Genomic DNA, 25,438 nt, shown 5'->3' on the forward strand with positions numbered 1-25,438 from the left:
TGAAATGTTAATGCACTTCTCCCTTCACCATAAGTCCCATGACCTCCAACCCAGCTGCCCTCCACATGCCTGCTGGAAATAATTCATACCTACATATAGATATTTGTGGATGATTACACTATGATTGTTATTTTCATATAATGTTGGTATAGCATTTTTTTCATTTATATTCAGTATATTGCAGGATATCAAAAGCTACCTGAGCTCTGGCTGGTGTTTCTCAGTGGTTAGTGTCAGCCCAAGCACCAAAGGGTCTCAGGTTCAATTCTCAGTCAAGGGCAATTACCTGGGTTGCAGGACTGAACCCTGCCCCAGTCGGGGTGCGTGCAGGAGGCAAACTAATCAATGCGTTTCTCACATGTGATTTTTCTTTCTCCCCCTTCCTCCCTCCCTTTTGCTCTCTCTAAAAATCAATGGAAAGAATATTTCCATTTGAGTATTAACAAAAAACAAACTACCTGAAAGAAATTTCTATCCCATGCACAGTAAGTGGTGATTGTGGTAATGATAGCAAGTTTTTATATAGGTCTTCTACCAGGCACTTTATTGGTTTAATGAGGAATTACGTTATGAGGAAGTACAATTATTTTCCCTGTTTCACAGACAATGACATCGAGTACCCTGCCTAAGATTACACAGCTTGTGACAGACCCAAGGCAGCCTTTGCATCTAGGAAATCTGGCTCAAGAGACTGTACTTTCAGCTGTGTGCCTGGAAAGTGGATAAGATTGCCTTTTATCAATAAAAGCCTGATGTCAAGCACTACCGGCGCCAAAATGTTAATGAATGCTCAGACTCACCTGCATCAGTCAAGTTATACGCTCATAACTATCCATTTCCATCTTTCACACTCACAGGATGACCCTCACATTTCTACAACACATTCTCCCCAAGCAAGCAACATTCCTCTGTATTTTACCGGGAGGGGCACTGAGAGGGATTGTTCCTTCTGGACTTGTTCAAAAGCTTTTAGGTGAACCTCTGTGTTGGAGGGAACTGAGGGACATAGGATTACAAAATTATCTTAAATATTCTTTTTAAAAAGCCCTGGCTAAAGCTTGATATGCATTATAATTACAAGTTTTTTAGTTTGTGTAAAAAAGGGGAAAAAGTGATAACAGCCTAACACTTTAGCTATGGAATGTTTGGTTTTCCTTCTAAATACTGACTACAGGATAGAAAAAAAATGTTAAGTTTTAAATCATGATTTCTGGTTAACACTCAGATATCTAAGGCAATAAAAGGAGGTCAACCGTCTCATTCTTATGATACAAAGAAAATTGAAAAAATAATTAATGTTTAAACCAAGTTTTAAGACCAGGCATTTTTAAACTAGCCTGTTATCAACATCAGTTTAAAAAAATTTTTTTTACAAGCAAGTGTCCAACAGAATAAGGCCTGTAAGTTAGACAACATATATTACAAACATCTCATTCAGTTGGAAAATGAGAATTTTGACTCACAAATTCAGTATTTTGATAAATCCTGATACCATTTGAGTCTATAGTTTCTTCTTTTACTTTAAAACACCTCCCTGAAGCCAATCTTTAATTTGTGCCAGAACATAGGAATCTATAAGAAAAAAATTCAAGTTTGGCCATTAGTTTTTTCAGAGATTAACTAGATGCATGAAAATTTTATTCAATTCACCCCAAGATGGACTTAAAGATAAAATGTAAAAATTAGTGTTTCCTACCAAAGTGTGGTACACAAGATCTTAGAATTGTGTTCTAATTCTCTACCTGTGTCAAGCACGTTTGTTTTCCATTAGCTGTACTGACACACAAAAAATGAAAAGTGCACAAATTTGAAAATGAGGCAATTGTGATGGTATGTAAATTAAGTTTTGGAAACTAATGTAATTAACAAATTGTTTCCATATTCATAAACGTTTCTATTGGCATTTCAATAGCAACCATATTAATACAAATCCCAAAGCAAACCCTGAATTTCCCACACTTAAAAAAAAAATGGTCTTCATTGTCCCTGCAAATTCCCTATTGGAGGCCATCACCTGGCCCAAATCAAAACAACGTCCTGAATCAAAATATTAACTTTTCTAGACATTTGCCAGTCTCTGCTATGAGTACTTAACAATAAGTGAACTAATGCAGAATGATAGAAAAATTCACAATTAAAAAGAAAGCTAATTTTCGATCCAAATTAAAGGTTTCTTAAAGTATTTCCAAATCCCAATTCAGTTATCCTATATAAAGGATGTATATCTATCAAAGAATGTAAATGTGTATCTTTCCTTCCACAAAACCTATATGAAGTACAACCTCAGAGAGGTGGCAACTCAGTATTTTATAAATTAGAAACTCACCCACTAAAGTATACTTGATTTTAGTAACAGTTCCATATTCTTTGCCTGCAGTTCTTTATATCTATAGTCCTGTCTATTCTACTTAGTACTAATCTAAAATTAATATTTATAAATTTTCCCATCAAAACCACATCAGGACACATTATCAAACCATGAAAATGGACTTCAGATTAGTGAATTCTACTTTACTTCATCATTTAGGTATCTGGTTCTAATTCTATAAATGGGTTGAACAGATATTCTTTCCAAATGAAGTCAGCTTTCTGGCCTATAAATCCTAGAAAACTAAAAGGGAAAAAAACTCAACACTAAATTTCGGAGAATTTCTAGAAATAATTTCATCTCTGGCTTTTACAGCTCTTACTTCACTTGGTTTCTCCCCTTGCTAATCCTGTTTTAGCCATTTTACTCAGACCACTGCAGATCTGGCCCGTACCTAGTTTTCTCTCTGCAAGGGGGAAAATTACCCATTTGGTTATCTCCATACAAGTAAATGCCTCATTTTAACAAGAAGTGGAAAGAAAAAGGGGTTGCAATCACCCAATTCTACTCTATCTCCATCTACAAATTTAACTGCTTAAGAAATTTCTATTTGAACAGAACATTAATATGCAACGATTGGATTAGTGTTCAGGAAGTCTTTAAAACTAGTCTCCCTTTTGAAACTTCAGATGAAACGGCCAGACTGCCAGTTTATAAGGGCATGACTGGAGATCATGCACATTTGTGAGTGTGCTTCAAGCCTTTCCTCAAAAGTATGGACTACATAAGAGTCTTCTTTTTGTACTCAACAAATATGACCATTTTCTTTCTTTTTCCCTATGGTTCCTAAAACCAAATTTGGTTCATGCCACAAAAGCCTATTTGCCAAAGTACTTGACTATATTAGCAATCACTGCCAAAACCACCATGTTAAGAAGAAACTCACCTGGGATCATTATATTGAAGCCTTGGAATTACATATTTCAGGTGACTTTTTGCTCCCTTGTTTAAATCTGAACCTTGGATAATCAAACTTTCAATGATATCTGAACAAGTTCATTAATCTGAAACAAATACTCGGAAAATCTTTTGAGATACTTCCTTAAAACCCTTCAATCACGATGTGAACTTCTTTCAACCTGTTATCAAAAATAAATTGTAAATAGTTGTTTCTGTTTGCAGGAAAGAATATGTTCTATTCAAGTGAAACATCTTGTTTTTTCAATTGTGTGTTTATTATAATCAAAAAGCATTGACTGAGTTCCCCAGAAATTCTTTCTTTTGCAGAAATCAGTACATCCATCAGAAGTCCATAACCTTAAGGAAGCTAACATGAAAACTATGGATTTTAAATCTCCATTAATCTTTTCATTATTAATTCCATAGTAAATAAGGTATTTCAAATTGGATTACATAGAAATCCATGAAAAGCTGCTCCTTAAAAATTTCATGTTTCCCAAAGTGTCAAATTGACATAATATCAAATTTAAAAGTTAGACACAAAAAGTATGAAAGCAACATCATCTTGGGATAAACTTGCCTTAATAGGCAATCTGATATACTTTTCACTAACAATACAAAACTAAAAATGGAAAATAAAAAAATCGAATCTTAGGGACATATGGACCATGTAGAAAAACGATGAGCTAAGTTACCGGCCCCAAAAGCAATGATAACTGAGGCACTGGAGCAAGGAGAAGAGATTGGTTGTAATTACCCAAATATTAAAAAAAAAAAAATCAAGCACATGATGAAATATTAAGGCTAGAAATAAAAAAATTAAAACCCATACATTTAGGAGAAACTGGCAGAAGGGTCTCAAATCTAGAAGCATATTAGACCTCTATACTATAATATTTCATTTAAAGATTATTATCTATGCTCAGATATTATATTCTCTGATAGGGCAAATAAGAAATGTTTGATTTTTCACCTCCTCTACACAGTTACAAAGATTAATTTTCTACCATCTTGAAATTTTTCAAAGCTTTTTGAGAAACACACACAAATAATTTGGATTTAGTTCATTTTATTTACAGCTTTTTTTTTTTACATTTCAGAGCATTACACAATTACATTTTCTCATTTTCTGACCTGCAAACAGATACCTTAAACGGAAATTTTTTTTAAAGTTATCAAATTAGGTACATCCAAAAGGCAATAATTACACATATGACAATTAATTCACAAAGTGTAATTCATCAGGACGTATCCTAAGAATTTAGGAACAGCCAGTCAGGAGTAATCTGACCAAATTTAGCAACCAACTATTTACATATCCAAAGATAAACAAACCTATCTGAACTCCCAAACCAGAAGTTGGAAATTTTTTGTTAAATCCTCATTGAACAGAGAGAGTGATGATTCAAACCTAGCCAACCTTGACAATCTTAATCCCCAACACTGAGCTATGTCCCCAGTCCGAAACTGAATAGCAAGCATCTCAGTTTGTCAAACACCTAAATATCAAGCTCTTGCACCATTATGCACATAGAAAGGTTAAGTGTTCATTAATTTAAAAACAAGTAGTCATTAAATATCCACACTATTTCCCCCAGCTCAGCAGCCCTTACTACAATCCCAAATATGCAACCTGTGTCACATAGTGACAGGCTAGATTATATTTATAGATAGTATGTATGTATACACACACCCATATTTATGTGTATATATGCACACATACACACAGTACTAGGTACAAATGGCAATAATCCCTGCAAGAATTCGTTTTCAGTTGAGGCTATGGCTCCTGTGCCTTAGGATGGTTTTAGACTTTAAAACTGAAAAATACTACTAAAATCTCATAACCTTAAGACAAAATTTGATTGCTTGTTCAGTTTAGCTTCTCAGTCTAAAAATGGCTATAAGGTAAGTTTTTATTTTTAAAAAAAGCAGCCAATTGAGTTCAATTTCTCTCTCCAATTTGGCCAGGCTATTTCGTAGAAGTTCCTCCTAACTAGTCTAGAAAAATCTGTGGTACCTTTCAATGGTTCTTGCCTACCTTACTGTCCGTGTTCACGTTTCAAACTGTGTCAACAGAGCCCGTACTTCTGGGGTCAGCTGCTTGGCAGCCTTAGCTGCCTCTGTGATAGCCTTGCGATACAGGCCCTTTCTCTTCTTATTAAAGCGTGACTGGAAGTTTTCTAAAAAAGGGGACAGTTGTGCTAGAGCAAGGAAAGATGTTGTTGGAGACCCGAACCATGAAATACGGGCCTCCTGTCGAACTAAGAGGCCGTTATCTTTCCGACTCACAGTTATAGTAAGAATACGGGCTGGCCACCAAGGGAAGCCATATATCTTGGCCCAAACAATGTCCCCTACACATATGGTCCTGCCATCTGGTGTGACGCATTTAGAGACGTTTTTGGAAAAGACTTTCATTTTCAAGGAATTACTGAGCTTTTTCTCTTCCTTTGAAGAAGAGGATGTGGAGGAGGTGGAAGGTGCATGCATACTGCCTGGAGGAAAATCAAAGCTTTCAGAAGAACTACACTCAGAGTTGGAGGATTTCAAATCATCTGTGCTATCAATGCTACACACTGAAGCACTGGAAGAGTCAGATTTCTTTTGATTTAGGGTCATGTAAACAGAGATATTGCTTTTGCTGCCCTTTTTGCCCAGTGTCTGTGGTTCCTGCTCACCAGGCACAAGCACTTCATTTGTGTCCTGAACCTCACTGCTGGCCTCTTCAGGGCCTTTTGAGGGACTCTGATTTTCTGAAGGGGCCTCACCTGCTGAGCGGGTAGAGGTGCAACGAGACTGGGGCTTGGGTGCCAGCTTGCCACTCCGCATTTTCTCAAGTCCCGTCTTCAGAGAAGAGTCATTTTCTTCATTCCTGTACCTTTGTGGTTTTAAACGAACCCGGGGTGGAAGGGAACCTGAGCTAGGATTCTGATATCGACGTGTGAAATGGACTTTTGAATGTGCATTTCTGGACGCAGAGGTTTCACTTTGCTTCTTTTGTGCCTTTTCTTTGGCAATTTTTAACACTTCCCGAGCTTTTGCATGATCCATGTTCTTACTCTGGAGCACTTTTTTAGTACTTAACTGAGCTTTTGATGTATTCGCCTGAGCAGGAACTTTGACTACTCTGCCTCTGCTGTGAGCAATATTTGAAACCTTAACCACAGCATTTCTTTTCTGGCTTTCATTTTGGTTTTTCCCATCCACTTTATGGTCAGCTTTCAGTTTTTTGTTCACAGTAGTTATGCTTTCATTTCTCCGTTTTCTATCTTCATATTTAGAAGAGTCACTTGCACTACTACCTTTTCTAATTTCCTTTTTTTCAGCAACAACACTGTTTTTACATTTGTCACATAGGACCTGCCTGGGTCGTAGTTTAATAGCATTCATTATTGAAGTAGATTCTTCCCTGTACATTTTTCGTTTGGGTCGCTTAATTTTCCGAGGAGGTGGCTGAGGTATTGACTGGTTATATGTGTCCCTGATAAACAAAGGGGGAGGGTAAGGTGCTCCTTCATGGAAGAGTGGTGGTGGTTTGGAAGTCCACAGGCTTTCAGCCAAGCTCGGCTCAGGCGGCGGGACAGGAGAAGGGTCGTTGGGAACAGCACCATTCACTTCACACTTGACTTCCGTCCCTTCTTGGAATGTATTACTTTGGAGCTGCATGGCTTCAGGTTTATCCTTATATTCCCTTTTGGGAAATACTGTCACAGGAATCCCGTGGGGCCCAAACCTTTGAAAGAAATGAAAGAAAAAGGAAGCCATTAAGTTAATGGCTATAATACAATTTCTTAAACAATACCTAATATTTACTCGCATGACCTTTCCTGAAAATTATTTCATTTTAAAGAACAAAAATAAAAAACCACTGACCACCTCCTGCCCAAAAATCCCAAAGCCCTCCATATTTTATAATGGTCTCTCTAACCAATGCCACAGTAAGTTGAACTTATTTAGAATAGACCTTTCCAGTCATGAATCAGAAAGGATACTAGGTATCTTAGTATTAAACATCTGGTTTATGTTCACTCAAATATACATAACATGTACAAGCAAATGCAATTATAAATTTGTAATATACATATCTACCTCTGGTTAGCTTTCAAAAACTTCACTAAACAAATTGAGCCTTAGTTACCCAAAAAATATTGAATCTGTAAAATCCCATTTCTACTTTACTAATCACGAAAGTTCAAAAATAGTTGCCCCTTACTCTTACATCCCAACTCTTAAGCCCTTCATCACAGCACTTCCCTACAAAAATACTAGAAATTTAGTATTGCGAAAGCAGACAGATACAGAGCTGTGGATCCTTACCTTTTTAAAATCAAATTGCACATTAAGAAATACAGGGTGGGGCAAAAGTAGGTTTATAGTTTTGAGTCCAGGGAAGTTTATTCTGATATTATTAATTATTAATTATTGAAACAGAGTTTATTCTTATATTATTGTCTTTCCATAAACTATAAACCTTCTTTTGCCCCACCCTGTATTTTCACATCATAACCCAATAAAAATGCTTATTTATATATAAATGCTTGCAACTATACATACATAAATATACACACTCAAGTAAAAGTTTCACTGGCTACTTAACCTTATATTATGTGATATACAATAATTTTTTCTATTCTGGTCTATTTTAATTTGTTTTCACACTAGTCACACACATCAAATGGATTTCAAAACTTACAGGTCCAGACCCAGTTTGCAAAGCAATGGCATGGGACACAAATCTTTATACTATTCTCAATTTCTAATAAAGCAGGGTCAATAACCTTGTTTCTTATGTAGAATTAGAAATAACTGTGGCTTAATCTGCCTGGGCTAAATATCAAGAACCCTTAAACTAAATTCGCTATGCACAGATTCCTGCACATAAAAATAAAGTCACACTATCAAATATGTACATGTTAATTTTAAATACTATTTGAGTTAAACAGCATTAAACACAATACAATTATCAATTGTAATGCCAATCCTTTAAGGCAGAGATGCTTAGAACCCAAGAATTTGCGTCAGGTAGTCAGGCAGAACCTGACATTAGATGCAAATGTTTTATATATGTCTGTTGTCCTAGTCTTTGGTTCTCAGATTCTCCAAAATGTCCTTATGGCCCCCAAAAGGTTCAGAATACCTTTGGTGGGAAAACTTCTTGACATTAAGTAACTTATGGTTAGGCTGTAGACACTCCTACAATCAGGCAAAGATATAGAAAGAGCCAACATTACCAGGATATCTGGCTCTAACATGTAAATAGTTTTCTTCCTAAAGTCTTTATTAGCTTGGCTACCACAAACCAACCTTATAGCAAATACTTAGAAACCACAAAGGGAAGAAGACAGACTTTTTTTTTACCTAAGGTGGGACAAGTTCGGGTCTGGACCAGTCCACAAAGGACATCCTTCTCATAACATCAAACTTTGCAAAAAGTGGGTTTTTATTCTAGCATTGCAGCTGGTACCTATTTGCTTCCTGACTACTTAACTGCAAGGCACTTTGAGCATTTAGCCTTTTCTAATATACTAGAGGCCTGGTGCACGAAATTCATCCACTGGGAGTGGGGGGGGGAGGGTTGTCCCTCAGCCCAGCCTGCACCCTCTCCAATCTGGGACTCCTCTCACAATCCAGGACTGCTGGCTCCCAACTGCGCTCACCTGCCTGCCTGATTGCCCCAACTGCTTCTGCCTTCCAGCCTGATCACCCCCTAACCACTCTCCTGCCAGCCGATTGCCCCTAACTGCACTCCCCTGCCAGCCTGGTCGCCCCCAACTGCACTCCCCTGGCCAGCCTGGTCGCCCCCAACTGTCCTCCCCTGCAGGCCTGGTCCCTTCCAACTGCCCTCCCCTGCTGGCCTGATTGCCCACAACTGCCCTCCCCTACTGCCCATCTTATGGTGCCATCTTGTGTCCACATGGGAGCGGCCATCTTGTGTGTTGGAGTCATGGTCAATTTGCATATTACCTCTTTATTATATAGGAGGATCGGTGCTCAATAACCAATTTTTCAAGATGCCAGGACAGAGGAGAGGTGATTTTGGATTTTAATGTAGAGCTACATAAAATACAACTTATCTGAGGTACCAATGTGTGCATAAATAAGTGGTACAACAAAAAGATGTTTCTCTTCCTTCCTCTAAAATCAAAAAATTTTTTAAAAAAAAACTTTAAAAAAGAGCCCTACCCAGTATGGCTCAGTGGATAGAGCATTGGCCTGTGGACCAAAGTGTCCTGGTTTCGATTCCAGTCAAGGGCCAAAATTTTGAGGAGGGAAAATACTTGGACTTAGCAGTTATTTTGTGTCAAGGCAAGAGAAAATCACTATGGCGGTGGGGGCCTCGCGCAGCACGCTGGGCGGAGGCGCAGGCACGGCTGCAGTGAGCAGGAAGCCCCACGAAGAGGGGTCAGGGTTCAGTGGGGAGGCAGTGGCCCCACAGCGCAAGCTCCTATGAGCGCGCCCAGGGCCAGGCTCTTGAGGCTGCCGCTGGCCGAGTGAAGGCCTTGGTTAAGTGTCGCTCCTGGGACAGAAAGCCATCTCATTCTGGCACGAGCCGCGGAACTGTTCGTGGAGGCTGAGGCTATCGCAAAAGATGCTTCCTGCTGTGCTCAACAAGGAAAGAGGAAAACCCTCCAGAGGAGAGATCTGGATAATGCAATAGAAGCTGTGAATAAATTTGCTTTTCTGGAAGATACTTTGGATTGATTACTGAGCTGGACACTTTTGTGAGCCTTTACCTGCCATCGTTCAGCTAGCCCTCTGCAGGCCTCAGCTTTGAAGGACAGAGTCCTTGGAAAGTCACACATATATTTTCCTGTTCTAACTTTACCTAAAGCCAGAATAACCTGTTAGTTTTTCTCTACAAGGTTTTCCATGGCTGTGTCTTCCATTTCTGTCTGGATGCAACTGCTGCTGCTTGAGGCAGAGAAAAAGAAAATGATTTGTCCTGAAACCGGTTTGGCTCAGTGGATAGAGCATCGGTCTGCAGACTGAAAGGTCCCAGGATCGATTCCGGTCAAGGGCATGTACATTGGTTGCGGGCACATCCCCGGTAGGGGGTGTGCAAGGAGGCAGCTCGTTGATGTTTCTCTCTCATCGATGTTTCCAGCTCTCTATCCCTCTCCCTTCTTCTCTGTAAAAAATCAATATATTAAAAAAAAGAAAAAAAGAAAATGATGTGTTGGTTGCTTAATGAATAAAGGGATCAGAATAAAGATCTCTGATCAACTTAAAAAAAGAAAAAGAAAATGACTGTGAAAAAGAATCCTCACCATATGTAAAGGTGAAACAAATGTAAATGTGGAGTATTTATGCCAGAATTCACGATGTGACTATTATAGGAAGTAAAAGGATATTTTCTATTATTTGTGTTCCACGTGACATATGAATTTTACCAATGATTCTAGCTTTGACTAAATGAAACCTGTGTTTGTTCACTGATAAGCTTTACAAATTATGATACTTGGTCAGATTTCTAGCATTACCAATCCATCCTATACCTAAATAGGTATCCCTTCTTGGAGTGAAGCTCATAACCATCATCCAAATTCCGTTTCCAAAGGAATACCTCAAAGAAAACTAAAAATGTTACCAACTACTATTTTTAAAAAGCCAGACATATTGATAATTCCTACCTCTTATTCTGAAATTTTTTAAATGCTGATATAGTGTCCATCAGCATTAACTTCACAGCAACATCAAGCAACTCATCTCTGACTTAGAGATGAGTTCTTTTCCTTCCCGTTTACAACCATTTTATAGTATACATGATTCTAATTCTGATTGTTGCCACACTCCAACTGCAGGGGATTCTTTTTAAAATATTATACACTAAAAATAAAGCAACAACAACAAAGGCATTGCAAACTTTAGGTATGCAAACAGAGGTCCTGGGGAATTCAATGCTCAGGAAAAAAAGGTCAAGAGGGTCATTGAGACAGGCCTCAGTGTTTTGGCTGGACAAAACCTCTCTCCAATAAAAGATCAACAGAAAACAAAAAGAAAACTCCCTCCCAAACTTCTTTTCCCTTAAAGAATCTACAGTAAGAAAAAAATTACATTCAATTAACTTAAAAAATAATATCCAGATTTATTTCATTTCAAGGATAATTCCTTAAATTAGCAAGTTAAACCATGAAGGAAGGAAAACTGAAGCAAGCTTATTTTGGTTCACATTTCATCTCTGAGACTGGTTATGTCCAAGTTAACGTCCGCACAAGTCAAATTCAATACACATCCATTTGCAATAGAAAATTTTACAAAATAAAAATGTAAATCTATACCTCAGAAAATTAAAAATACAATCCAGAACATCCACTCCTGGGTAAATATCCAAAATAATTAAAAACAAGGTCTCAAAGTATTTGCACAATTAAGTTCATAGCAGCATTATTCACAATAGCCAAAAAGGTAGAAACAACCTAAGTGCTCACTGAAGGAACAAATAGAGAAACCAAATCTATAATAATAAAAGCGTAATATGCTAATTAGACCTGACAGCCGGACATCATTTCGGATGTCCTTCCATGGCAGGGGCTGAGGCAGAGGTGGTTAGGGGAGATCAGGCAGGCAGGTGAGCGGTTAGGAGCCAGCGGTCCTGGATTGTGAGAGGGATGTCTGATTGCCGGTTTAGGCCCGGTCCCTGTAGGATTGGGCCTAAACTGGCAGTCAGACATCCCCTGAGGAGTCCCGGATTGCGAGAGGGTGCAGGCCAGACTGAGGGGGACCACCCCCCCCATGCACGAATTTCATGTACCGGGCCTCTAGTATATATATAAATATGCAATATTACTCAGCCTTAAAAATCCTGTCACATGATACAACATGGATAAACCTTGAGAACATTATGCTAAGTGAAATAAATCTGTCACAATAAAACAGATACTATATAATTCAATTTAAATGATCTAAAGTAGTCAAATTCATAGAATGAGAAAAGTAGAATGATGGTTGCCAGGGGCTAGAGGGAGGAGGAAATGGGGAGCTGTTTAATGGCTATAGTTTTAGTTTTGCAAGTTAAAAAAGTTCTGGAGATCTGTTTCACAACAACGTAAATGTGCTTAACATTTACTAAACTATAAACTTAAAAATGGTTAAAATTGTACATTTTATGTGTTTACCACAATTAAAAACTTTTTAAGTTCAGTGAGAAGCAGTGTATTTTCATAGTAGTAAAGGAAATAGTACTATTTACTATTTATTAGTGCAAGAAAAATAATAGTAACTACACTGGGGAATGACAGAAGAACACTTTGACCTGAGGGAGAATCCAAGCGAGCATCCCCAATGAGAAAAAAATGACTATCGTGTGCCTGCAGATGAGAACACAACAGTGTCTGAGAACACAACAATGTCTGAACCTGAACCCCACGTGAGCAAATATAAGAAAAACCTCAACTGAGGAATAGTCCCTATTACATATGCTCTATTTGATATTACAACTAAATGCAATAATGATCATTTACAGAAGGGAAAAAAAGCTTTAAAGGGCATTGCAAAATTTGACAAAATAATTAAATATGGGTTGCAAATTAGATAAAAAGTACTCTATCAATGCTTCCTGAACTTGAAAACTATATTGTGGTTATGTATGAGATTATCTTTGATCTTAAGAAATACAGTAAATGCTAAAGTATTAAGGGGTAAAGGGAGAGGATGGCCCTGGCTGGTGTGCTCAATGGTTAGAGCACAGTCTGCACACCAAAGGGACTCAGGTTCGTTCGATTCCCCATCAAGGGCACATACCTAAGTTGCAGGTCTGATGCCTAGACCATGGCCCCTGCCAGGACTTGTGCTGGGGCAACCAATCTCTCACATGATGTCTGTCTGTCTGTCTCTCTGTCCTTCCTCCCTCCCTAAACCTCTGGAAAAAAAAAAAAATCAACGGAAAAAATATCCTCAGGTGAGGATTAACAAAAAAATAAATTTTAAAAAAGGATGTATGTAACCTAATTTCAAAGAGTTCAAGGAAACAATGTTTCTATAAAGAATGATAAAGCAAATGTGGCAAAATATTAAAAATTAGTGAATCTAGATGGAGTTCATAATATTTGAAATGATTAAAAATAAAAAAATTTTAATGAGTTTTTAAAAAAGTATAATCTTACATTTAGTTGACCTTAGTTCCACCAAAACATTTAAGTATATTAAATTTGTCCTATTTTAAATGTAAATAGGTGAAATGCCAGCAAACCCACCTCAAGTACTGTAAGCACAAAATCTCTATTTTCAATACAACTATGCTAATTGTAGTAAAAAACTAGGTCCCAGCCTTCCGACCCAACTTCAGAAGGTGAGACTAGAATGCTATAGTCATTACCAAGAGGCTCCCAATTTCAGAGGGAAAGAAATCACTGGAATCGTGTGATCAGGCAGTGGGCTCTGCAGGAAATGGACTATACCTATAGGGCAGAAGCTGATTAGGTGAAGAGTGAAATAAGGAATGGTGGTAACCAATTTTTGAATGTTGGTAAACAATTAAGTTAAGCCCTAATAAAATAAAGCACTAAGCAGATGGGTGAAAGCCACACAGGACCAGATGCAGCCCAGAAGTCACCAGTTAGCAGTGGGATTCCCTCCTCCATAGGAGACAGACAAGGATTCAGGGGCTTAAATAAGCAATAAAAGAAAGGTAATCCATCTGGCAGAAAGAGAGGCATGTGTTATAAGGTTGGGTAAGTGTGATGGAAGAAGAATACTAGTCTCAACAAGACGAGGCCAGTAAAAGGATTGAAAGTGTCTAAATTGTTAAAAAATTAAGCTCAGCCCTAGCTGGTTTGGCTCAGTAGATAGTGTGTCGGCCTGTGGACTGAAGGATCCTGGGTTCGATTCCAGTCAAGGGCACCTGCCTGGGTTGTGGGCTCGATCCCCAGTAGATGTGCAAAAGGCAGCCAATCGATGATTCTCTCTCATCACTGATGTTTCTATCTCTCTCTCCCTCTCCCTTCCTCTCTGAAATCAATAAAAATATATTAAAAAAAACAACTTTAAGCTCAGCTATACTACTCTGGTCCCATCATTTAATAAGTACAAAGAGCACAAAAAATTTCCTTTCCCTAATTTTGAAATGTGTCATTCTCAAAAGGGAGCCATTTTCAATTAAGTTTTAAAAGCATACAGGAAGCAGAAAGACTGTAAGAACTCAATTTCCCTAATAAGATTTTAACTTTCTCTTCATGACAAAGACCAAAATTTCCTCATAAAGCCATCTGCCCCAGGGGTTAGTGAGAAGAACTACTGAGAAACATCTCCCACCTTCCATTTGCAAGCAACTCCTAGTTATCTCATCCCTAGTAAAATATAAACATCATCCTTCCTTATTAATTTAAGAGTTATATTTTGCCAGTATTACTTGAAGTTCCCAGAGATTCTTTCAAGATATTTTAAAAATGCAAATTATACTACAGCCCACAACACAACAGGATCTAGGTTGATGGGCTATTCGAGCCAACCCATATTAAGTGACTATATTAGCTGTTGTAACATTTATCCTAGTTCTACCACTTACAAGCACTTCATAATAGTTAACTAAACACTTACACAGCAGTATGTGGCATACACTATTCTAAACATGTACTCCTCTACATTAACTGAGAATCATCACAACCACCCTACTATTTCTATCCCCATTTTATAGTTGAACAAACTAAATAAAGAGGCTAAGTGATCTTCCCAAGAACACACAGCTGGTAAGCAGCAGAGCCAGGATATGAATCTAAGCAGTAATCCCCGTCAGGTTCCTAACTACTGCCTCCCCTCATCCTCTCCTCCACCCGCTTCCCCACTAAGGGAGAAGAGCAGCTGTCCACATGTTCTTTTCTGAATTCCATGGATGTAGACAGGCTTCACAATTCATGATTTTTTCTTGTTTGCAAAAGATATTAAGCACCCTATTATCAAGCATATCAATATTTCACTAGTGAAATGAAAAACCACACTAAATGGGACAAATAGATCTAATAGCCTCACAAAACTTCAGGTCATGATAGGTTTTGCCACCAAAAAAGTAACAAAAATTTCAGTTTTCAGAGCTTTAGGATTTTGAAATTGCAGTTAAGTAACTTGATAGAATTATCATCAAAATTAAAGAATATACATAATAGCTTACCACACGGCCTAGTACACAGTAAGTAAGCACAATATATAAAACTATACTATAGTAAAATTAAAATTAGATTTTACTAATTATAAGTAAATAGATGCTATTCTTAATTAAAAGCCCCAGGTATTACAAGGGCAATCTGCAAGGTCTATAGGCACTACAAGGTGAGAAGGGAGGATGATTTTAGCAACATAAAAACAAAGCATACACCAATTATTAACAAAATACCAGGTAATACCTTTTTAAATTAATGGGTGGGGAAGGTAGCAGCATAAAGTTCTTACAGAACATCTCTCTAACCATAAAAATTTACTCAATCTTTTAAAAAGTCTATTCAATCCTCTTATAAAATCACATGGGGCTTTGGAAGGTGGGGGGAAAAGAGATTAAACTCTAATAATTTAGATTTCAAGCTCCCAATCATGTACCTTCTAATGATCCTCTTTAAAAACTTACCTTGATAATTAATGGGAACTATAGAGAAAACACTTATGCTTCAGTCTTTTTAAAAGCAAAAATAGTAATAACATCTGTATGGTGTTCAAATCCTAACAAATAATTTTAAAATAACCACACAAAAATAATAGCCACAAAAATAGCAATATGTTTTTCAAAGCAGACACATCTTGACTCACATTTTGTACATCACTTAGAGCAACATACTTGACATTTTCCCAGAAATGCTAAAGGACCTTTTTAATTATTAATGTAAATACTCATCAGTTTTCAAACACTTGAACAGAATTCCCTTGGTCCTGGCTCTAAGATACTATTATAAGCAGTTTTAAGTTTCCTATGTTTCCATTATGATTTTTATGTACTTTCAATATTTCTTTTGTTATTCTGTCCAGTAGGTACCATCACACAAAAGTCTAAGTATGTCAACAGATGAACTTTTTAAAAAATGGAATGTCAATTTATGTCACTATTCCTATTTTACAATAAACAGGTTGTCCAGCAACTTATTGTATTTTAGTCTTTAAAATCCTTTTCCAATTCAATCATCCAGCACTTAATTCTGAGAGCTCCAAATCTGAACTGTTCTCATCAACAAGCGGGACTCCACTGTTGCCAGGGCCAGGCCAACCAAGGCACAACGAATGATACTAATCTAAGATCCAGGACCATATATGAAGAAGAAACCCCATTTCCAAAATGCCCAAAGAGGTCACTAAATCGAACTGAAGAGCAATTCACATCTTCAAAGCAGCAGCTGTTCCCTGGTTCAGTGAGGAATAGGGAGCTCTATCATTTCTACCTACCAAAGTAACAGCCCCACCGAAATCATAAGCTAAAATGGTAGTGATAAAATATAAATATATTAGAACAAGACTGTTTTCAAACCTTAGAGAGCAGTCTATTCAAAAAAATCACTGTCAATACACCAAGTATCTGCCATCTATATTTTAGGCAATTTACTGAAATATCTCTTTATCTGTGAAATGAGATTAGAATTTAACTTCGAAACAATGTATACAAAGTGCTTGGCACAATGCCTGAATAAGCGTGGGAAATACAGCCCTGACCGGGTGGCTCAGGTGGTTGGAGCGTGTGGTACACCACAAGGTTCTGAGTTGGATTCCTGGTCAGGGCACATACCTAGACTGCAGGTTCCATCCCCTCATAACCATTGTGGGGTGCATAAGAGAGGCAGCCAGCCAATCAATGTTTCTCTCTCACAATCAATGTTTTTCTCTCTAAAATCAATGAAAACATAACCTTGCGTGAGGCTAAAAAAATAAAAAAAGTGGGAAATACATAGCAGCTACTATTAACTACAGAAAGTAAAGCTTGGCCAACCTTCTTAGATGCTGGGAATATGCAGAAAAATGGACTCAATTATTATAAGAGGTGCAAGTTTTCAAAATCTGAAAAACACTATTCTGCAGTAAAGTGACCATACAAAATTGGTTCAAAGGTAAAGAGGTAAAAATTCTGGTCTCCTGAAATTTCTAGTGGGCAACCAGACTTAAGAAACCATTTGCAAGTTTAGTTACCAGTTCTGTAATAAGGATTACATCTGCCTCCCAAGTGGCCCATCCCCAAATGTATTGCTTTTTTGTAATTACATCCATTTGAAATTAACTAGTAACTTTTAAAACAGGTTTAACAAATTTATCATTCTACTATTTTGGCAAAACAATCCCTCACCCCCTAAAGAAATTATCTCCAAATATGGTCTGAGAATCACCTTGTTAAAAATGCAAGGTGATGGAGAGGAGCTCAGAAATCTTACGTACATTTGTTTTGAGGCCCACTGCCCAAAAGTGTTTAGCAAAAGCATTCTATATTAAATCCACCCAGAATGTAACTTAACCTCCACTCACTTTCTTGCAAGATCTGTCTCTAGGGCAAGCTGTGTTCTTCTGGTAATGTGTGCCTAAATTAGTTTGGGCATTTAAGGAGAACAGGGCAAATAAATATAAAGAAATAAGGATACACTTTATAGGCACAAATAACCACTAAGGACATCATTCATTCTCTATCAATGTGAAAATAACCATCTTAACAGAGAAGATGAGCACATGCTACAACAACCTTTTTAAAAGCCCCGCACAGAAAAGTTTAATCTTAGGAAGATTAAACTTAGTTGCATCAAGAGCACAATACACAGTGAAATATGGTCTTATTTACACACAAAAAAGGTTGAAAATTAACCTCATTAAAAATCCCAAGTCCAATAAAACATGCCTGGCAGAGTTGGTGTATAACACATCTAGTTATCCAATTTATAAAATTTAGTTATAAAATTGAATGCCACGATATTACAAGATTCTTTACACTCGGATTCAAACTAGATCTTTAATGTCCAACAACTAATCACTTCCAAAAAATCATTTCAGTCCAACATGCAATCGAAGAGCTAGCTCACTCTCAATACAGTACATATATACTAGCATGGTACTAAGTGTCCCTACAGTTGTCTGGGCCAGAGAGTGATCAGCACTTTCCTCCATGCAATTTTACTATGTGAGGCCTTTCTCAACACCTCGGGATATGAGCAAAATAATCACCAACAAATATTTAAGTGTTTCAAATATGTACAACTCAACATAATCATTCAAGCATACTACTTGAGGGCCTAAATTCTCAACCTGGATGCGTAGCATAAGCTACTGATACCACTACTCACTGCTTCACCAGAATGGTTGTATATTTTTCCCACCAAAGGTAGGGCTATTGCACCATAGGTTTCATGGTCTCTGTAAAGAAAAAAAATCATTGTCTTGGTTTATATTTTCTTAAATAACAAGTAAATTTTCTACAAATTACTTTAAGAACTTCGAGAAATCTGAAGTTTTCTAAAGAAATTACCTCAATTCTTTTTTTATGCAACAAAATCCCACATACACACACAGAAAGTCAACATTTGTAAAATGTTGTAATCCTCCAATTCTGAACTACAACCTTTAATAAACATGTATCACAAAATTAAAATGCACAAGGATTTTTAAGCATTAGCATTTATTTCATAATTCCTTAATTTATATCAGGTCCAAAAAATGGAACTCAGAAAGGTTTTTCAGGATTTCATATAATTATTTTTTAAGATATGGAAAACAGCCCTAACCGGTTTGGCTCAGTGGATAGAGCGTCGGCCTGCGGACTCAAGAGTCCCAGGTTCGATTCCTGGTCTAGGGCACTTACCTTGGTTGCGGGCACATCCCCAGTAGGGGGTGTGCAGGAGGCAGCTGATTGATGTTTCTCTCATCAATGTTTCTAACTCTCTCTCCCTCTCCATTCCTCTCTGTAAAAAATCAATAAAATATATTTTAAAAAAAAGATATGGAAAACAGTACTAAACAATTTAAATGATCCCTCTGCATAGACAGAAACCATAGATCCCAGGAAAATACTGTCCCTGTTGAAAAGGCTGAGAAAACTCTTGCCTTTGCAGATGATCTTGATTGGTTACATTTTTCTGTTTGGAATTACTACAGTTGGAGGTGTATTTAAGGGATAGGTCTAAAAGTTTGCCAGTAGGCAAGCGACTTCCACACCATTTCTAATGACTCAAAACAAGGGTTTCAAAAGTGACCCTCCCAGGACTGTGGTTGTTGTCCCTTCAGTTCGCTCCTGAGGGAAAAGAACTATTTTAAAAACATTATGGAAATGCATCAGAAAAAAAAATTCAGAATGTGAAAAATTCTACCAAACTATGATTTAACAAAAAAACTAAAAGTAGTGACAGAATTGCAGAAGAAAAATCTTATGAAATTTACCAACCAATTGCAATGTATAAACTTTATTTAGATCCTGATGTAAACAAAACAGATGTTTACTGAGATGTTAATTTTAAGACTGGTCTGTGAAATTTAACCCTAACTGGATATGATACAAAGGAATTACTGTTATTTTAGGTGTGGTAATAGCAATAGTTTCAGTTTTTAAAGTCCTTATCTTTTTGGAGCTCTATACTGAAATATTTATAGTAAAGTGGTATGATTAGGATTTCTTCAAAATAACCCAGAGGCGGTAGACATATTATGACACAAGTTTGGCTAATGGTTGAAAAATATCGAAGCAAGTGTAATACATTCATGGAGGTTCGTTTCCCATAATAAAAAATTTAAAATGATGGTACAACCACTAATTTATTCTTCTATCCTAAAATAATCATTAAGACAGCTTAGTAACTTGAAGGAATGCTTATTTTAGAATGCTAAATGAACAAAATGTACCTGTCAAAATTTCAAAAGCATAAAATATGTCCTGGAAAAAAAATTTTTTTAAGTATAATGTTAAGGAAGAAAAGGAAATAGGAAAACCAAATTAAATGTGTGGGTTAGTTGATTATTTTTATCTGCTAGTATTACACTGTCATTATACATTGCTAACAAATTCAGAATTAGTCAAGTAATTTAATCTACCTAAGAAGGCTGGGTATAAAATAGTGAAGGAGCCTAGAGTAAACTTAGAGAATGCATGGCTCACCGTAAAGGCATTTATAAAGTTTCAAATAAATACTATGATACATAAAATCTGTTCTAACCAGATATTCAAATACCCTTACTTTTAGGGTCACTTATTGACTAAATCAACCTACACTGAAGAACGAACGAAGGAAGAAGTAACAATCAATCCAGGATGAGACAGGAAAACCAGACCAACTGGTCACCCTATTCACTTGACACATATATATAAACTGAGGCATGAAGTTTGTCTGCTTGCTTGTGCTTAAGTGAACTGCTGAAAGTCAAAATGATTTAGCCTCAGAAGAACTGGAGACTGGAGCCCAGAGAGGCACAGGTTTGCCCAAAGTCAGTGTTAATTACTAGAGGCCAGTACTAGAGCCCAAGAAGCCGGACCCAGTCCAGATTGAGCTATTATTAGTACCACTTTCTTTTCTTCCAGTTTAATTACATGTGTTCTGCTCACTTTTCCATAAAGAGATTCGCCCCCAAAATGTGTTCTTCAATCAACTTCCTCTAAAAGACCAAAAAATAATGTAATACAATGACAGAAAAGTGAAGAATGTCAAATGCTTAACAAAAGGAGACTCTTGATCAATCCGTGTATGTGAAATCCTGTACTTTACGTTCAAACACTTTCAAACAACTCTCCCAACTTTAAGACATTCCTGTACCATGCATGATATTAGAATAAAATAATTAATAAAAGTAATAATTGGCCCTTTTTTTAGACCGAAGAAAAGCACACATACATTGATGCACTTCGTAGTCTCCCAAATGTTAATTTTTTCCTATATACCTCATTGGACAGGCAAGAACCAAAACTTCGGAGCATCCTCTGCATCCCAACATACAGCTAAGGAAATGGGGCATCTCCAGGAAGAAGGCTCCATGGCCATTAGCTGACTAAAGCATCTGCTTGGCCCTGTGGCGTGGTTCAGTGGCTGAGCATAGACCTATGAACCACAAGGTCACAGTTTGATTCCGGGTCAGTGATTCTCTCTCCCTCTCCCTTCCTCACTGAAATCAACAAAAACATTTTTAAAAAATTAAGAATCTATACTTGGCTGTAACAACCATAATCTATGGATTACCCATACTGCTACTGAAATCAAGATAAGTACTAAATTTCAGAAATATACAATTCTTTACTTAATACTTAAAAGAAAATTTGCCAGCCCAACTAACTTTTTAACATGGAAGTAGGCTTTTTAGATCCAGATCAACCTACATTTGAATCCTTACTCTGCCATTTATAAGCTAAATGACTAGTAAAATTAAATGAGCCTCAATTTTCCCCTATATAAATGAGTTATAAAAACTAAATAAAGCATGTGGTACAATGCCTGATTCAATAGGAAACTCTTATTTATACCTAAAGGTTTAATTCAATGGCCAATTCAAAAAAGGACACAAACTATTTTTTAAAGCAACTGATAACTACGGTCATGGTCTTGGTAGTCTATAAAGGGTATCTCCTGGATCATCATGAAAGTGCCTGTGAGAGAACTCAATCGCCTTGGCTGGTGTGGCTGGTGGAGGGTTTTGCCCTCAGTTGGTAAAAACCACACCACCTGTGAAGCACAATGGAGGAATACCTGGGAGGGTGTCTTACACACAGATGTGCTCAATAAATATTGTTGAATGAAAAATTGATGTTTCCCTTAATGGCTTTTAAAATATATTTTTTTTAATGCCCTGACTGGTTTGGCTCAGTGGATAGAGCATCGGCCTGCAGACTGAAGGGTCCCAGGTTCGATTCCGGTCAAGGGCATGTACCTTGATTGTGGGCACATCCCCAGTGGGGGTGGTGCAGGAGGCAGCTGATTGACGTTTCTCTCTCATCGATGTTTCTAACTCTCTATCCCTCTCCCTTCTTCTCTGTAAAAAAGAAAAAAAAAATCAATATATTTTTTTTAATAAAAAATAAAATATATATATTTTAAGATTATCCTACATTTTCACTTCAAAACATTAAAATGTAAAAAGCTAATAATAAAAACAGCTTCGCCCTAGCCGGTTTGGCTCAGTGGACAGAGCGTCGGCCTGTGGACTGAAGGGTCCCAGGTTCGATTCCGGTCAAGGGCATGTACCTTGGTTGCTCAGTGGGGAGTGTGCAAGAGGCAGCTGATTGATGTTTCTCTCTCATAGATGTTTCTGGCTCTCTATTCCTCTCCCTTCCTCTCTGTAAAAAGTCAATAAAATATATTTGAAAAAATAAAATAATCACCTCTAAATGAACTTTTTTTTTAAAAAAAGTACTAACTAGCAAAATATACCAAAATCCAAAAAATAAATTGCAATTCTCTACCAAAGAAATTTTAAAAAGTAAAACAATAAAATGAGCACCTCAAAAAAGGAAAGCACTATCCATTCCATTTCCAGAAACAACTTACCTTTTCACACCTTCCTTTTGCAGATTTGAAATCCAGATTCTCACACAATCACTGGCCTTCACTTCTGTTTGATTCAATAGCATACACACTACTGAGTCTCTCTTTCGCTATTAAATACATCAGTAGAAAGCACACTAGTCTTATTTTGTTTCCTAACTATGAAAACCAAAGTGCAAAAGTCCTAAAGTCAAAATTACAAAAAAAAAAAACCACACACTTGAGATTAAACAACGTGCAGAAATCATTGTAAAGACTCCCCATTTTTCGCCAAAATAACTGAAAAGTTTCCCCATTTTTTGCCCCAAATATCATACTTTGAAATGTATTTTGAATAGATTTTGCCCCCCAAATGGGAAAGGACTCTTGCACCTTAATGGGAGGGCGAGGAGTTAAAAATAAAACATACTAAAGCCAATTCCAAACAGGTGAGATACCATCAGTGTGTGTGCTGTTGCAGGAAACAGAATGGAGAGCCGTGAATGGGAGTCTGCACTTCATATCTGCAAAAGAAGAGTGAAAAGGTTACCTTAACTCTATAGACGATTTTCCTTACCTATTTAAAGCAATATTTAAAATCAAAAGATGAAAATGTGCTGGATAAGACAGAGACTTGTGCGCGAACTTATTTAATACGTAGATTTAAACTATATCTACAGTATTAGAAGTCAGTATGCGAACATATACCACACCATCTTGATAGTCAAGGTTTTTAAAAAAAATCCAATCTCTTCTTTAGACTTTCCTTAACACTATCATCATAATTAGCCACATGTGTTTCCTGCTGAACAATTATCTAAGGAGAATTAGTTCTATCTGCAAGAATAACCGTCAAAGGGCTCACTTTAAATACATGCTCTTCCCCTACAGGGAGTGACAGGTAACCTTTTGGGAACCCCAATGCGCACATCCCCTTCTCCACCCTTATTAAAGTTACAGGTTGATTTGAGAACAGAAGCGCCTCACAAGCAATCTCCGCGGCCAGGCACCCGGTTCTCGGCAAAAATCCTTTGCGTTTTGCATGAACGCAGCCCCCCGCCCTAGAGTGGCTGAGCCGCGCGAACGGAGACTGGGGGTGGTGGGCAAGATCTGCAGACCCATCTGGCACCCGCGCCCCCCACCTGGAGGCACACCTGCCCTCGCAGGCGCTCACCTGGGGCAGGGCCCGCCCTCTCCGGGCCTCGCGCGCCTGCCCCACTCGGAGCGCGCGCCACGCGGGAACAGAGGGCGGTGCGGGCAGCGGGGCGCCGGCAGGCAGGGGTGAAGGGGCCGCCCTGGCTCCCTCCCTCCCGGGGGACCGAGCAGACCGGGGCCCCCCGGGGGCGTGCTGGGGATGGGCGCGGTACCTTTTGGACAGATCCATGAGGACCCCGGAGAAGAGCTTCTCCCCAAGGCGGAACGACACGACGAGCGCGTCCTCAATGATGTGGTCCAGCGTGACCCGCACCTCCGAGCCGGGGATGAGTTGCGACACCGCGGAGTCCCCGCCCGCCGGCGGCACCAGCGCCGGGGCTGCGGGCTGGGGCAGCGGCGGCTCCTGGCGCTCCTCGGGAGCCGGGGGCTGCTCGGGCGGTGGCGCGGGGGAAGGGGGAAGGTCGAGCCCTTCCTGAGGCGCGGCTGCCGCCGCCTCCACCACCTGGGCGGGCAGCTTCTCCTCAGCCTCCAGCTTCGGCCCCGCCGCCTCCGGGCTGCGAGCAAGCTCCCGCGGCGACGAGAGCGGCGGCTCGTCGGCCTGAGGAGCGGACGGCTGCCCGTCGGCCTCGCCGTCCGGCACAGATGCTTCAGTGGCCGTGACCGGGAGGGTGTCAGTACCGGCCTCGCTGCCGGGGATGGGCTCCATCTCCGGCTCGGCCTCGCCGGCGCCCCCCTCCCCGGGGGACGCTGCAGTCGCTGCCGCCTCTGCAGCCACGGCCGCCATTTTCTTCCTGGCTTCTCCCTCCTCCAACTCCGGTTGCCGCGGCGGTGGCGGCAGCGCTGCTTGGTTCCCTGGGCCTTCCCCTCCCTCCCGCGAACAGTTTCGTCCCGCCCTTCCACTGATGCTCGTTATTGGCACCGCGCCATTGGTCCCGTCCTCCACTCCTCCCTCACTTGTGATATGCCATTGGCCAGAGCCGGACGTCTATATCTAGTCAGTCCATCCCTCCCATGTAGAGTAGGAACTTCTCATTGGCCGGGTGAGTTGTCAAATGTCCAATGGGAGTGGGGGGGCGGGCTCAAAGTGGGCGGAGAAAGTAAAAAAAACTGAGCCGTATACTTATAGCTTCTTACTATTGGCTAGAAGAGGAAATAAAATTTTATGGTTGGCCTACACTCCTGCCCTTTATCAGCCAGGCTTTCAGAGCAGGGAGAAAGGAGGGAATCACGTGGCGTGCCAGTTCTTTCAAAGGCGACTTAGGGGAGGAGAAACAAGCGAATGAGGGAGGGGAACTGCTTCCCAAGAATCTCTGCGCAGTGGTCTTTAGAATAAATGTTATTTCTAGGCGCGGACCTGCTGGCGGCCGCTCGTGGGCACGACAAGTTTCCTTGGGAAAGACAACTAAAGTTTGAAAATAATTCTACAAACACTTTTTGAGTCCCTGGTATGCTAGGCTCGGTGCTAGGTGCTGGAGATAAAATGATGTGCAAAACAGTCTCTATAACCTTATGGTAGCTAGTCCAGCCCCACCCCAGGAATGTTTTCCTTGACTTCACTTTCTAGGAAAATGTTAATAAAAAGCACAATAGATTAAGCTAATAAAAGTTCCCGAGAGCAGTCTTTGAGGCC

General features: G+C 39.0%; 2 protein-coding genes across 6 annotated transcripts in view; one reads left to right on the forward strand and one right to left on the reverse strand.

The window, feature by feature from the left end:
* Positions 1-20,420, forward strand: part of TTC1 (tetratricopeptide repeat domain 1) — a 69,051-nt gene extending 48,631 nt beyond the window's left edge. The window contains exon 8 of one of the 2 annotated variants that reach the window (XM_054718117.1): positions 20,389-20,420. In XM_054718117.1, the coding sequence (XP_054574092.1) occupies positions 20,389-20,405 (17 nt within the window). In that variant the 3' untranslated portion in view covers positions 20,406-20,420. Of the gene's footprint in view, positions 1-10,134; positions 10,897-20,388 lie in introns of those variants that run through there. The other variant, XM_054718114.1, reaches the window with a different exon arrangement.
* PWWP2A (PWWP domain containing 2A) overlaps positions 1-24,610 on the reverse strand; it is a 32,163-nt gene extending 7,553 nt beyond the window's left edge. For 2 of the 4 annotated variants that reach the window (XM_028154665.2, XM_054718112.1), the window contains exons 1-2: positions 24,021-24,610; positions 6,040-7,004 (exon numbers count right to left, since the gene is read on the reverse strand). In XM_028154665.2, the coding sequence (XP_028010466.2) occupies positions 6,040-7,004; positions 24,021-24,592 (1,537 nt within the window). In that variant the 5' untranslated portion in view covers positions 24,593-24,610. Of the gene's footprint in view, positions 1-4,280; positions 7,005-17,695; positions 17,749-24,020 lie in introns of those variants that run through there. The other 2 variants (XM_054718113.1, XM_054718111.1) reach the window with 2 other exon arrangements.
* Positions 24,611-25,438: the final 828 nt, after the last annotated feature.

Source organism: Eptesicus fuscus, chromosome 6 (assembly GCF_027574615.1).
Source record: "Eptesicus fuscus isolate TK198812 chromosome 6, DD_ASM_mEF_20220401, whole genome shotgun sequence".
NCBI classification, from domain to species: Eukaryota; Metazoa; Chordata; class Mammalia; order Chiroptera; family Vespertilionidae; genus Eptesicus; species Eptesicus fuscus.